The sequence below is a fragment of the Culex quinquefasciatus genome, chromosome 1 (genome assembly GCF_015732765.1).
Source record: "Culex quinquefasciatus strain JHB chromosome 1, VPISU_Cqui_1.0_pri_paternal, whole genome shotgun sequence".
NCBI lineage: Eukaryota > Metazoa > Arthropoda > Insecta > Diptera > Culicidae > Culex > Culex quinquefasciatus.
In genome coordinates, this window is record NC_051861.1 from 27,294,393 (window position 1) to 27,310,347 (window position 15,955).

At 37.9% G+C, this 15,955-nt stretch overlaps 2 protein-coding genes across 3 annotated transcripts in view; one reads left to right on the forward strand and one right to left on the reverse strand.

The window, feature by feature from the left end:
- LOC119771210 (pro-corazonin-like) lies at window positions 1-2,257 on the forward strand. Of its 2 annotated transcripts, none has more exons than XM_038266915.1 (3): window positions 1-130; window positions 1,412-1,616; window positions 1,684-2,257. In XM_038266915.1, exons 2-3 carry the CDS (start codon window positions 1,420-1,422, stop codon window positions 1,898-1,900), a joined length of 414 nt encoding a protein of 137 aa, XP_038122843.1. In that variant the 5' UTR covers window positions 1-130; window positions 1,412-1,419; the 3' UTR covers window positions 1,901-2,257. The 2 variants fall into 2 exon arrangements, with proteins under 2 accessions (XP_038122843.1, XP_038122844.1); XM_038266916.1 differs by having other exon boundaries at window positions 8-106.
- A 7,641-nt stretch (window positions 2,258-9,898) lies between these two features.
- The window catches only part of LOC6035642 (T-cell leukemia homeobox protein 3), a 49,466-nt gene continuing 43,409 nt past the window's right edge, over window positions 9,899-15,955 (reverse strand). The window contains 2 exon segments of the mRNA XM_038249276.1: window positions 9,899-11,211; window positions 11,213-11,335. Coding sequence (XP_038105204.1) covers window positions 11,137-11,211; window positions 11,213-11,335 — 198 coding nt within the window. The 3' untranslated portion in view covers window positions 9,899-11,136.

Consider the following 15,955-nt stretch of genomic DNA (forward strand, 5'->3'; position numbering starts at 1 on the left):
AAATTCTTCGAGGCGTTGGCTGATGAGTCGCAGTCCCCACCGGAAGCGCCTCGGCGAAGGATCAAATAAATTGACAGCGAAGCTGACACAAGTGGATTTAAATTAGGTGAAAAGTGCAGTAGAATAAATTGTGAGTGACATCTAGTGACAGATCAATTAAGATAACTGAAAATATTTGAATATTCAGTGCTGTGTTTTTTTATTCCATAATTGTGTAACAAGAGGCTTGTTTCTATGGACTATCAGTGTTGGAAATTTTGTTAAATTAGAATAAAAAATCTTGATTATAACTGCAATCAAGTGAGATCAGCAAAAGCCAGAATTATTGGTTGAGAATTATTACCTGTTGTGAAAATTATTGCCACTGTAGTTAAAAAAGTTAGTGAGAAAGCTGAAGCAAATGACTCTTTATAAATAACCAAAAATAGTGGAAATGAACTTTTAAATAATAATGTGTAAAACTACTCTTGATATTAAGGTGAAGCCGCCAATCAATTTCAAGGAATCACTTGTAAATTCTCTGTATCAAACTCAATTTACTAAATTTATGTTCAAAATTGTACCTATTGTTTTAAAACTATTAAATTGAAACTATTAAATAAAACCAATTATTTGAAATTTAGGTTTTTTCATCAAACGTAGTATTTAGAAAAATGAGTATTTCATATGAAAAAACTCTAATAAAGTGAAAATGGCTACACAATTTCACATCGCTTGATACCCATATTGCGAATCAAGAAAATTTTAGTATTTTTATGAAATATGGTATTTTGTGAAAATTTAAGCATTGAAAATCAACTCTAACAAATTGAAAATGCAAACAATATTTCGTATCGATTGCTAATCATATTTTGCAAAACATGAAAAATGTAGTAATCTAAAAAAAATATGGTATTTTGAAATTTACTACATTAAGAAATTCAAATAATAAACGTTTAATGTTTAACTTTTGGAATGAATTAAGCGAAAATATCATCAAGAGATAAATGAGTTATTTCCGATAAGTGTGCAGGATCACACTGTCAGTTTGGGACCATCTATAAACCACGTGGGCACTTTTTTGGGATCGTGGACAATCGCAATATCCCCCCCCCCCCCTAAAGTGTCCACGTGGTTTATAGATGGCCCCTTTGCTAAATTCTGCACTCTCAACTAAAATTAATCAGTTTTATTTTTTCAAAACCGAGTAAGCTCGGTGAATGCATTGGTTAATGACTAATTTCTGTTAAATTCTCGTAGGTTCGAGAAAAACACTAACAAAAGTAATGTCATTCTGAACAAAATTAACCAAAATCATTGACGTTTTATTTTAACTTAAACTTATTTAAGAGTGTGTAGAAAACAGCGATTCAAGACCGAGGGGAAGGTCACTTCACTATTCGAAGACCAACATAAATTCTTTTTTCGACAGCCCCAAAAATGCGCAACATTCTGTCCACGCTGGTGATCGCCTCGCTGATGGTGATCTTCTCCGACGCCCAGACGTTCCAGTACTCGCGCGGCTGGACCAACGGCAAACGTACGGCCCCAACGGAACCGCTGGCCCTCGCCAACTCGGCCCTACTTCCGTCGTCCCACTTCCCATCTTCATCCGGAATGGATAAATCCAGCGACAAGTAACGCCACTTTCGTAACGCCTCATTTGTTTACGTTACTAATGTCAAACTGCCCGTTGTTTTTTAGGCTATTGCTGCAGCGCCTACTGAAGTCCCCGTGTGATGTCAGGCTGGTGGCCGCACTGGTCGCGCGGAACAAGGACCTGTTGCAGCAGATTTTGGCCGCCAGCGATCTGGACTTGTCCGGTTCGGGTTTGCTGTTTGACGGTGCAAATGGTGCGCTGGATGGCAGTGCTGTCAGCGATGAGGGGCGTTACAAGCGTGACACGAGAGGGCGGTTTTAAGTGGGGCGTCCTAGAAAAGGAAAATTATGGATGGTGATGGTGCGACCGTTGCTGGGGTACAAAATGGGAAACGCAATTCCGAACAAATTGACAACGATAACGCTCCGTTCTGAACGGGCTGGCTGGTTTATGGTTGTTTATTTATCTCTATGTGGGGCAGTTAACCATAACGTAGTGTGAACAACAAAAACAGGGTTGAAGGGAGCGTGAGAGAGCGAGGCTTGAAAGTTTTGAACTGGCGGAACAACGTGTTTGTGTGCGGAAACTGGTTTATAATTGATGGTATTTGTGGTATATTTACAATGTGATTAACATACACTATTTAAACAGTAAAAAATGAATCTGAAAGCCAAAAAAGAGCGTATTTAATTGAACAAACACAGTGTTGCCAAATCCATCAGTTTGTGTCCAATCCTGACGCGCGGCCTACTGAGACTGACCATGATTAAAACAGAGAGCCACGTGGAGCCACGACACGCGGCAAATTGATAGCTCTTTCGCTGTGCCTCGTGGAAAGTTCTGTTCTCTTTCAAGTTTCGTTTGATTGATTAAGGGATACGTCGAGCCGGACAAATGGATTATTGTCTCTAATCCGGAATCTCCCGGGCGGATTCGTTCCGCAGGAAGAACCCTTTTTACTTTTGATTCTGGTGAAGTTTGGTTGATGGTTTGCTTTCCGAGTTTGTAAACGACATTTGAAAGAAACACCAATTTCTTCACCAACTTGGTAAAAAGTTATTCATTGGATAGATTTTTGAGTAAAATTTACCTAAGAAACTTGCTTCAAACTTAGGGAGCGTTCTTTCATTACGTAACGCAAAATTTGGAATTTTTGATCCCCCTATCCCCCCTATAACGCGTATCGCAAGGTCTATTTGCAATTTTTAATGAATTCTTGTACGAAAATCTTGCTCCCCCAATTTTTAATTTTTAACATTTCGTAACAGACACCGACACCCCCTTCCCCCCTAACTGCGTTACGTAGTAAAAGAACGCTCCCTTATTTCGGAATAAGCATGATTATGACAAAGTCTGAGTACTTTTTCTGTGTTATTGAGTTTATGGAATACAATTAAGATTGCTTTTGATTATCGATTCACACGATTCTAGTTCACTCTTCTACCATTGCTAATCGCACCTATAATCCGAGACCAAAATTGAGAGATTATCGTCAACTTGTTCTCGCTTGTCTTACCCCTTGAACCCATCGTACAAAACACGCGTAATCCGATAGCCGTGGACATCCGTTCCGGCGCTGATTCTCGCGATGACCCTCTGCAACAACAATAACAACATCAACCTGACCCGCAACCTCACTGCGAAACAAGTGAACAACAAAACTCAAACAACAAGGCACACTGAAATTATCATTCGCTGTAATCTCAAAGGATTTGCGTTTGAGTACGACGCACCCTCCGCCTGGCTCACCCCTTGCGAAATTAGCCGGAAACCAGACACTCTACAAACGGATGACAATCAAAATAAACACATCTACGAGGGAGGGCGGGAAAATGCGACCCTAACCTCAATCCGCACTTGTCCTCTCCGGGAAAACACGGTTCTTCTCTTTCTCGAATATTACTTTATAATTAATTTATAGGGATGAGCGATTGCCGTTTTGTTGCCAGGCTCGGCACGGCACGGTACGCATCGTCGTTCAAATCTGTCCCTAGGGCATTCTACCTAGTACGGGACACATGGACGTGAGACTCGTGACGTCGTCCAACGAAGCCGGAATGAAGCGTCGACTTCGTTGAAGTTGCTCAACTGGTCTGTTGACAGATTTTGAAGAATTTCCGAAACTAGCTAACCTAATTTTGAGTCGCTTCGCAGAAACAGCTGAAAACACTCAAAATCGGGCCTAGTTTCGGAAGAGAGCTTCCTTGTTGACAGATTGACAGCGGTGACTGATTGACAGATTGGCTACTTACACTTGAAAGTCCGGAATCTGTGGTACTTACCCCACATTTCTGCTGAAAAATACCCAACACTCTCAACCGCATGACCGCCTGTCAGAGAGAAGACGCTCCGACAACTGATGAAAAAGATCCCGGTCAAGGATTGCTTCGTGAGGCTCTCTTCACAACGCTCTGGTTGAAAAATTAAAACAAATTGCAGTCAGCTCGTTGGACGCCGCCGCCTACTTGATTGAAGCGTCGACAGCAAGGAGGCTCATTTTGGAAAGCGAGCCCGGCTTGGAACCCAATCAAAGTTAAACACAAACAGAGGTGATTTCAAGTAAATGGCAAGGTGAGTGGAAGGGGGTGGGAGAAAATAATAAACAAACCATGAATATTCATCCTTCGGATGAAGCTGTCCGTTTTTTGGAGCACAGACGTGCAAGAGGAAAACACAACGATTTAGTTTGTTATTCATTTATCTTAAGGTAGCCAATTTTTCCGGAAAATTTAATCAGCGCCAAGATTGCGGAAAGTAGGTGGGAGCTCGTTGTTGAGCTTTGTAAGATGTTAAGTTTGGGGGAGAATTGCACATGAGAATAACTGATGAGATTATGAGGGGTGAGTGATGGGCAATTGTTTTCTAACCTCAAAGTTTTGATTTAAATTTCTACAAGTTAAACCTCCAAGGATATGCTTAAAAATTGGGTAAACCAACATTTGAAGTGTTTCACTTTAGCGTATAGCGTTTGACAGATCAATTCGTATTCGGTTATACAGCTTTACTCAAAAATGGGTAAAAATATAACAAAAATTGAAAAAAAAGTCAATCAACAGTGCAAAGAGCCTCTCAACGGAAATTTCAAACCCACACCCGGTCACACCCACTTGGCAATTGAGTTGTCTATTTGTTAAGGCTATAAATTCATAGCCATGAAGCCAATCAAACCATTTAACGGGAGGGCCAGGTGTTGGGAACTGCCACTGCGGGAAATAAAAAAAGAGCCCGTTTTCTACTCTATTCCACGTGAAACACAGTCATCCATTTTTAATTCCCTCCCTCCCCTTTGCTACACAGTTCGCAGTTCGATAAAAATTGAATAGAGTCGGACACTGTGAAATGAAAGGACGGTGGCAGGCAGAGCAAAAACAAAAACATTACAATTCAATTTGTATCGAAATCGAGAGCACACTTCCACGCCGGTGGCTTTTCGGTATCTTTTTAGGGTGAACTGATAAAGGCTCGAACCTTTTTTGCCCACTGTTACGAACCTGGTCCGAATGGTCACTTCATAGAGGGGTTTTCCTGCCCACTTTTTTGCCCCTTGACCAGCAGTCGGCAGGGGTGCGTTTTATAAAGTGGAAGCTATTAAATTTATCGCTTTCCGCACTCACTTGGCACTGATTTTATTGTATTTTATTTTAGTTTGAGTTTTTTTTTGTGAAGTGAGTGGAATTTTTAACTGCAGGTGATTCGGGCAGTGATTTCAGTAGGAGTCGAGAAATGTGCACGCTAAAGCTGGATTAGAAAACTCTTCGAAAATATTTGTTGAATAAACGATAAATCATTGCACTTTTTCAATGTAAAACAATACACGTGATCTCTCGAAAATAATTATAACCTATTGATTCATCTTGAAACGGCATCAAAGCGTTAGAAATTAAGTCACACGGACGAGTCCCCAGGAGTTACGAAGTTGTTCTGTTGTGAGCATTTTTGATGAACTCGTTGCGTGGCAAAACGGACAATTATTCTCCTGGGAGGGGAAATGAAACGTGTGCGTTTTATTTTTGCTTCTATTCAGGGAAGTTAAGTTGTAATTCATATAGTCCTTTTAAGAAGGGAGAGAGAGAGAGTACGTGAACGGTTATCGCACTGTCCTTTGGGAAAATCATTTTATATGCCTTAATTGAAATTAAGAGCGACTATTTCGAGATGCAAAAAATGCTGGAAAAAAATCCAAAGTGAACTCAAATGCATCGTTCGTTTGAACAGCCGTTCGTTTGAACAGCCAGAGTTTCAGTTCCAAGATGGCGGCAAAACTCGTGCGAAATTTGCGCGAGTTTCTCAAAAAAAAAAACGATACTTAATCCACCTTTAGGTGGTTGGTGCCTTCCTCACATTCATAAAGTCAATACATTCAGTAAAAATAGCAACATTCCCTTAACATGTTTAACAAATCAATTTTATTACTGATTTCTTTTGATAGGGTTCGCATACCTTCAATTTCCTGGCTCATCGGCAAGGTCTGATAAAAAAACCTATCCAACGAAAATTCACATGGAAGATTCAGACAATATTTTTATCACAATATCTCAGATCCAGCCTCTAGAAAGTATATAAATAACACTTAAGTGCTAATAACTTTTGATAGGGTTGTCAAATCCTTGATGTTTTAGGCTCATTTGAAAGGTCTTTTGATTATCTAACTAACGATGGGTCGCATGATGGACCCGGACATAATTTTTACTGAAATAACTGAGTTCCGGCCTCCAAGAAGTGTATAAATAACACTTAAGTGTTAATAACTTTTGATAGGGTTGTCAGATCCTTGATGTTTTAGGCTCATTTGAAAGGTCTTTCGATTATCTAACTAACGATGGGTCGCATGATGGACCCGGACATAATTTTTACTGAAATATCTGAGATCCGGCCTCCAAAAAGTGTATAAACAACACTTAAGTGCTAATAACTTTTGATAGGGTTGTCATTTGAAAGGTTTTTCGATTATCTAACTAACGAGGGGTCGCATGATGGACCCGGACATCATTTTTACTGAAATATCTGAGATCCGGCCTCCAAAAAGTGTATAAATAACACTTAAGTGCTAATAACTTTTGATAGGGTTGTCAGATTCTTGATGTTTTAGGCTCATTTGAAAAAAGGTCTATCAATTATCTAACTAACGATGGGTCTGCTAATAACTTTTGATAGGGTTGATAGGGTTGTCAAATCCTTGATGTTTTTGGTTCATTTGAAAGGTCTTTTTAATACCTTTCTGAAAATGTATAACATGATAGGGTTTCTTGCAAAAACCACCCTTTTTACAATCTTCCGGACATACGTCAAAATCGTTTTTTAGCATAACTTTTAAAGTACCTAACTAAACTTGCTGATTTTAAATAGAGACCTATGGGACCCCAAGACGGATCGAATGAGACTAATACGGTCAAAATCCGTTTAACCAGTCCGGAGATAATCGAGTGACAATTTTTGTGTCCACCCACCTACACACATCCACACAGACATTTGCTCAGAACACGATTCTGAGTCGATAGGTATACGTGAAGGTGGGTCTACGAGGTCGGATTAAGAAGTTCATTTTTCGAGTGATTTTATAGCCTTTCCTCAGTAAGGTGAGGAAGGCAAAAACACTTAGACAGCTCTGATGGTACGTTCGTTTGATGGCTGTCAAAGTGTTTCTTTGAAGAAACTCGCGCTAGTTCCGCACGAGTTTCGCCGCCATCTTGGAACTGAAGCTCTAGTGCCTCTAGTGACGAGTGTGGCACTCAGTGCCGCACTGGCTGTTCAAACGAACGTACCATGAGTGCGGCACTCAGTGTGGAACTAGCCCTCAAACGAACGTACCATTAATTAGATAATTTATATGGTACGTTCGTTTGATGGCTAGTTCCACACTGAGTGCCGCACTCAGAGATGTCAAAGTGTTTCTTTGAAGAAACTCGCGCTAGTTCCGCACGAGTTTCGCCGCCATCTTGGAACTGAAACTCTATATTTTTTCAGTTTCATGCGCGTTCCAAGCACACTGACAGATGACGTTCGATTGAACCAAAACTGACACCGACACCGAATTCCAGGTAGATCTTCTTGATCAGGCTCGTCGAATCTCGCTCAAACCTCTGGAAGTAATCCGAGTACGACAGCTCCAGGACCTGTGGCTTTCGTAAATACGGTCCTTCCAGAACTGGTGCAATTTGTTCTTCCGGATGTTTAGATAATACTCGTCAAACATGTCCCGCAACGAGAAATGCACTGCCCCTTCTCGTCGTTTTTCTCTTCCGTTGGATCCTTCTCCTGACCGTTAAAATTAACTTTATCGTACTTGTTTGAAAAGCGGATGAAAATCTGCTTCAACTTCAATCTCGTCTACCAACCCCGGGCCACCAACACCGAATACAACCGGTGCAAATCCACATCCCGACCTCCGATCTTCGGCAACCGCATAAACGGCGTCCTACAAAAACAAACAAAATCAAACACAAACGCCACAAAACACCCAAACTTCCTTCTTACCCATTTCGGTCGTGAAACAGCTGCAGGTCCTGAAGGAAGCTGACCTTATCCTTTTGAAAACCAACTTTCCCCTAATCCCCCAACCTTGTTCCGAACCCGCACCATCCTCCTTCGAAGGCTTCCGCGTCCAAGTCCTGCACCACTCATTAAGCACCGAAATCACCTACACCTAATCGTTTGTTTACATTGTGGACTTAGGCGAACACGGTTTCACGAGAACGACAAAATGAATGAAATTATACAGTCGAATTAAAAGTTAAAACTTTTAAATCAGTTAGCAATGAGATTTTCAAAAACAGTAGCAGTAAACGGTTTCATTTTCAAAACAAGAAAAAACACTTTCAGTGTAGCAAATTTTGACCACTTTTTATTTCAAGAGTAAGTTGTTTTTGGCAGTATAGTAATATTCTTGTGTGTGTACATCTGTTTTCTTTGGTAGTTTGTTCTAGAAATCAGGAGGAAATCCAGTTTTTCGCGAAAACTTTACACGTAGCCTTATGTGTGGGACAAACTTCAAATACGTTTTTCTCAGTTTGCTGTTTTTGCAAATGGGACATTGATGCGAACATGGGCAGTGTGGTCGTACAAAGTTTCATTTTACTCAGGCAATTAAGCTTTATCATTGTGAACAATAATATTAGCAATTTAACCATAATTTTAGGACTCAATAACCTTTTGTTGATTCAATATTGTCCCAAATCACAGTAAAAGTCAGTCTGATGACTGGTTGCAAATTTTAATTGGTTATTTCGTTATTTTTTTTGTAACACCTGCAACGATTAAGATAAATATTTATAATTGTTCGAACTTGACAATATTCGAACCGTTCAAATAGTGAAATAAGCATCCAGTTCCAGTTTTCGCATACCACCCGCAAAATTGATTAATTTGCTAATTGAATCTTTTCATAACTTACTAGTCTCTATTCTGCACAAACCACCAAAAAACGCCGCGCAGTAAAACTTTAGTCTCATCTGTTTTTCGTCAACCACGTGCCTCCGGCACTGCCTGTTATATCCCCGCGTGTATTCTAACGGTTACTGTGCTAATAAAGTTATAAACATGTTTATCATTTCTACCCCCTTGGCCGAAAATAAAATACATTTGCCTTTTGAACAGGGGTTGGCCGCCGACTGGTGGCTGGCGGGCCCATTCATCAAAAGACAAACGCGCGAGAGAAATTTGTGTAACTTGATAAAGTTCTCATCGTTTAACGATTAAACGGGGCCGGGAGGGTGAGTTCAAGAACACCAGAACTAAACGTCAAGTGGGTGCGCGATTTATGGTGCCAGGCAAAGTGCACGCAGTAGGCGCTGCACGTGATCAAAATGGGCTTGTCGTTGGCAACGCGATGGGTAATTTTCCCAGCGTGATGCTGAGGGACACGGAGAGGCACTTGTTCACTTTTATTACAGGCAGTATGTTGTGAATTCCTGTGGGATTACGGCAATTAAAATGTTTGCTTTTTCCCAGGAATCAGGTTGTTGAAATGGATTTGTTGTGTTGGCGTGTATTGTTTAGATGAAATGTCAAACTACACGGTTAAGCTGAAAATGTCGTTTTGCTCGGCATTTGATACTTTCTCACAGAAAAGAATCTAAATAAGTTTAAAGTGGTTATAAATTTTGGTGAAATCAGAAATGCCCACACAAACCATCTATTCGTTAAATCCCCTCATAAATCTCAGCAAAAAGTTTGCATTTTACCAAACAGGGAGAGAAAGCAGCGCAAATAAGGGCCCCCGTACTTAATTGGGTGACGTGCAAATGTCATCGAGTCGTGACGACCGGATTAGGCGGAGGTTTCTTTCACTTTTATTCCATACACACTGCGACATTCTGATGCGGTTTAATTTCAATTCTTTTAAACTTTATTACTTTTCCGTTTTTTTTTTGTTGCATGCTTGCTGTCTGACATGTTTCTTTTTGCTTTGTTATCTGTACAGAGGTTTTATTTTTATTTTCTTGCTCGTGTGTCGCCGTCTGTTCACTTTCAAATCTGCACTAAATGAAAATGTTTATTAATTGCAGCTTTTTGACGCGCGTTGCGACACTTTAAAGGTTTGCACCTTTACCTCACGTTACTTGCCGACCGGGCCACGGATGCTATCTATTTACATGATTCATTATTTCTTTTCGTATATGTGTTTGTGTGATGAATGTGAGTGAATTTGCGTGCGATTTTACGGAATGTTTTTTTTTGTGAGTTCTCACACTTTAGCGTGTACCATTAGGGTTATCAGTTTAAATTGATTTATAGTTTATATATTTGTTTTGCCTTATTTACTCGCTATTGCTCTCGGATTATACATATCTTTTCGTTTTTTTTTGTGTTTAAGGTGCGAGAAAACGGTAGAGCTGCGCAAAGCTTCTAATTTATTGACATGAGTAGCGAGTGTCTTGCTTGCCGATTGATCTTAAAAACTAAGGAGTTGAAATGATTTTGTTAAAATACTGCTGGTCGTAAAGATGTATGATCATGAGTTTATACTTTACAGGTGACGAATTGTCAAACGATAAACAAAATAAAAATTGTACCTAGCAAATCTTGTAGCAAATAAAACATGACAAAATTGATTTTTATTGCAACCTTAAAAATTAATTGTGAGGTCAACTTCGACAGCTCGGCATTCATTGCTCCACACTGAAACAAATCAGCGCGTTGTTTTAAGGTAATTTTATACACGAAGTGGCAATGTTTGGACTATACTGTCAAACCAACACTCTTAATTAAAGTTGATCAATAAAATCTTAAGGTTTATTCACTACAGAAAAACGATGATTAAGTACTTGTTCAAACTAACGTAAACAATAAGATAAACGTGGCGTGTCTAATGCAATTTTACAATCAAATCAAATTTACAAAATTAACCGCGTCGCGCAAGCACGTTACTTAAAAAACTAACAATATCTTCCTAAAGCGCTACAAAAAGATGCTGCAGATTCCTCTCTATTTATCACAAAGAAGTTGTTCATAGTACTTAACCTTACGCCCCAGAAAGGGGCACTACTCTAAATAGAGTGAATGTTTAAAAGTGCTAGTTTTTTTATTATTATTATTTTCAGCTCAATATTTTACATGCTTCAGCATCCGGCGGTGTGCGCTTCGGCCCAGGGTTGTAGGCCGTGCAGGGCCGCCAGTGGAGCGCCGGGGCCGTGGCGGATTGGGCGGCCGACGGGGCGGTCCACCGAAGCCCTTGCTCAGGGCTTCCGCCTGGAGGGAGAGCATGAGTCGGTTTGCCGCTTGCCGTTCGGCTTCGCGCTCTTCCGCCGTTTGACGTCTGGAAAGGGGGAGGAGAAAAAATGTTTGTTTAGTTGCAGGTTTGTTTAATTATTAAGCAATTCTCTACCAAAACCGGAAATGGATTTTATTTGTATTTTTTTATTTGGCTCAAACTTTGTGGGGGCCTTCCTTATGACCAAATAAACTATTTTGTGTGATTGGTTCATCCATACAATTCTCCATTCAATTTTGGCTGCTGTCCATACAAAAATGGTCTGTAAATATTCAAACAGCTGTAACTTTTGAGTGAATTTTCTGATCAATTTGGTGTCTTGGGCAAAGCTGTAGGTATTGTGGAGGACTTTTAAGAAAAAAATAGGTACACGGAAAACAAATTTTGTAGATTTTTTAATCAACTTTTTTTTCACTATACTCAATTGCCCAAAATACGTATTTTTTAATTTTCAAGATTTTCTGATATGTTTTAGGGAACAAAAATCCGCAACTTTTGAGCTATAGAGAAACATGGTCAAAAAATCTGCCGCCGAGTTATAAATTTTTGAAAAAATAGTCATTTTTGGAAAAAATTGAAGTTTCATGCAAAAACAAGTTTGACATTATTTTTTAATGCAAAATTGAATTTGAAATCGAAAAGTACTTTACAGATTTTTTGATAAAGGGCTCTGTTTTCAAGATATAGCCACCGAATGTTTGATTTTAGCGAAATATTTGCAGTTTTCGATTTTTAAAAATATTGACCATGAGTGACCATTTCTAAAAATATTTTTTTTGAAAAGTTCAAACAATTTGCTATGAAATTGTCTAAGAGACATTGAAGATAGGACCTCGGGTTGCTGAGATAGAGCCGCTTTAAGAAAAAGAAACACGAATTGAAGTTTTTTTAATCTCACCAAAATAACCCACCATTTTCTAATGACCATATCTCAGCAAATAATGGTCCGATTTTCAATGTTAAGAGCGAGTCCACGAGCTAAGCATACCCATCTCGCATCGACCTTACCAATCTGCCTGAAATTTTCAGGGGTTGTTTGTACATATAAAACTAGCATCTGGCCAAAATATGAGCACTCTAGGTCAACGGGAAGTGGGGCAAATCGGGACATGAAGTTTGAAGGTTCAAAAACGTCAAAAATCTTTAATAGGCTATAACTTAGGCAAAATTCATTTTATTTTCAAAATTCATCTGAAAGGGCTTAAAAATGCAACAAAATGCAGGATAGAGCATCCCAATTGGTTAAATCTAAAGGGAGTTATTTGCATTTTAGTGAAAAAGTAGCATAATTTTCAAACTCAAATTAAAAAGTGTTCAATCCAGATATCAACTCGGTTCGACCTGCAGCTTGTAGGGGACATCTGGGACTACCATCTGAGACTGAGAACGCTTTGGGTAAAGCAGTTTAACATATTAAATAGACACTTTTAATTTTAATGATTTTTTTGATTGTAAATTTTTGCTCGGAACACCCCTTAGATCCCATTTTCTGGTGATAATTTTATCATATTCGTGTTTCTGAGACAATTTCACAATAGAAACATGCATAAAAATGTTTATTTTGATCCATTTTAACCCTTTAAAAAATAAAAGTAAAAAAAAATCTTCGATTCACATTTATTGAAAATCAAGTTCGTTTCCAAGGATACTAGATAACACAAAAAAAAGCAGCATCTCAATTTTTTTTAACTTAATGAAAATAAACACTTTTATGCATGTTTCTATTGTGAAATTGTCTCAGAAACACGAATATGATAAAATTACCACCGTAAAATTTGATCTCAGAGGTCCCCCGAGCAAAAATTTACAACCAAAAATTTCACTGAATGTAAAAGTGTCTATTTAATATGTTAAACTGCCTTACCCAAAGCGTTCTCAAACTTAGATGGTAGTCCCAGATGTCTCCTACAAGCTGCAGGTCGATAAAATGCCAATAACTCCCTTTAGATTTAACCAATTGGGATGCTCTATCCTGCATTTTGCTGCATTTTTTAAGCCCTTTCAGATGAATTTTGAATTTTGAAAATAAATTAAATTTTGCCTAAGTTATAGCCTTCTAAAAAAATTTTTTGAGTGTAATATTTTTTAAAATGTAAGTCTTGATTTAAAAATTTTCAAAATATTTTTTTCGAAGAGATCGGAAAATTTCACGAATGTTTCATGTATTAACATTGATAATCGGACCATTAGTTGCTGAGATATCGTCATTAGAAAATGGTGGGTTATTTTGGTGAGATTAAGAAAACTTCAATTTTCGTGTTTCTTTTTCTTAAAGCGGCTCTATCTCAGCAACCTGAGGTCCAATCTTCAATGTCTCTTAGCCAATTTTATAGCAAATTTTCTGAACTCCTCAAAAAAAAATATTTTTAGAAATGGTCACTCATGGTCACTATTTTTAAAAATTGAAAAACTGCAAATATTTCGCTAAAATCAAACTTTCGGTTGCTATATCTTGAAAACGGAGCCCTTTATCAAAAAATCTGTATAGTACTTTCGATTGCAAATTCAATTTTGCATTAAAAAATAATGTCAAACTTGTCGATTTTTTTTTCCAAAAATCACTGTTGTTTCAAAAATTCATAACTCGGAGCAGGTTTTTTGACCATATTTCTCTATGGCTCAAAAGTTGCGGATTTTTGTCCCCTAAAACATATCAAAAAATCTCGAAAATCAAAAAATAAGTATTTTGGGAAATTGAGTTACAGTGAAAAAAAAAAGTTGATTAAAAAATCTACAAAATTTGTTTTCCGTGTACCTATTTTTTTCTCAAAAGTCCTCAACAATACCTACAACTTTGCCCAAGACACCAAATTGATCAGAAAATTCACTCAAAAGTTACAGCTGTTTGAATATTTACAGACCATTTTTGTATGGACAGCAGCCAAAATTGTATGGAGACTTGTATGGGTGAACCAATGACGCAAAATAGCTTATTTGGTCATAGGGAAGGCCCCCACAAAGTTTAAGTCAAAAATACACAAAAATAAAAATGGTCAAAATCGGTTGATTTCGTAGAGAGTTGCTCTATTTGAGTTTTTTTTAGAGATGACAGCTTACACGCTTGTCTAAAATAACACATTTTGGGGATAAATTTCTCTCAGATTTCATCACACTTAAACCGACGGTTGAGTTGATTTTCGTAGTGTTTAGGTATAGAATTATGTTTTTTTTTTCAAAGTGCAGGCCAATTTGACTCAAACATGAGATAAAGTGGGGCACCGTGATCTTCAATGTTTTGGGCTCATTAGAAAGGTCTTTCAAATACCTTTCTAAAAATGTATGATCAGACGGGTTTTCTTACAAAAACCACACTTTTTACAATCTTTCAAACTTTAGCCAGAATCGTTTTTTTAGCATAACTTTTGAAATACTTAACAAAACTTCATAATAGTTAATATAGGTCTTGTGGGACCATACGACGAATCGAATAAGGCTTTCTAGTCAGAAATTTACCAATACATTCAAAGTATGTTTACATTGCAGCTGGACGATTGTTTGCATCAGGTTTCCTATCTCTTTCTAGCAAAAGTTTTTTGTCAGGCGGCTTCTAGCAGGTTTTTTGACTGACCGCCCGATATGTCAGCTAACATACTTCGCAGGGCTGTGACAGCTCGAGCTCGATCATTGTTTGCATCAGGACACTGTGACGAGAAGTTCGTAACTTTTGGGTTAAATTATATTTTTTTAACTGGCCCTAGAAAGCCTTATGAGACCAGAACGGCCCAAATCGGTTCAGCCAGTCCGGAGATAATCGAGTGCATTTTTTTTTCGGTGCACGGACTTACAGACTTACACACGCACAGACATTTGCTCAGAATTTGATTCTGAGTCGATAGGTATACGTGAAGGTAGGTCTATGAGGTCATATTAAGAAGTTCATTTTTCGAGTGATTTTATAGCCTTTCCTCAGTAAGGTGATGAAGGCAAAAATCTAAAATCATGTTATCGAAAAGATCGGAAAATTTCACGAATGTTTCATATTTTAACATTGAAAATCATAACTCGGTCAACAATTTTTTGCACAACCTGGAAATTTCTGAAAAGTTGGCTTTTGATTTCTCCTAAAACATATCATAAAATGAAAAAATAAAAAAAAGTGTTTTTTGCAAATCAAGTGTTAGTGACAAAAAGTAAAGTAAAAATACACCATTTTTTTATCGTGTTTAATTTTTTTTTCGGAGTAGTCCTTATCCATACTTTGCCCAAGACACCAAATCGATCAAAAAATTTCTTCAAAAGATATAGATTTTTTTTTATTTTCATACATCATTTTTTTATGGATAGCTGCCAAATTTGTATGGAATATTATATGGACAAACTAATGATGCAAATTGCCTTCTTTGGGCATACCGAAGGCACCAAAAAAGTTTCAGCCGGTTTAAAAAATACAAAAATTTAAATTCTTTAAAAAAAAATACCGATTTCGTAGAGAATTGCTGTAAAGCTCTATATTATGTTTTATTTACAACAGTGAAAACACGATAAAAACCATTTCTGATTATTTTTTTTTATTATAATGCGAAATATAAATTGACAAGACATTTTTTTTTATGAACCAACTATGGTCCCCTTGCAATGAGCTGTCAATAAGAACCTCTTCTATCAAGAAGAGCCGAGAAGTTATTTATTTAAAATTGATTTAAAAATCCATTTTCTTGCGAAAATGT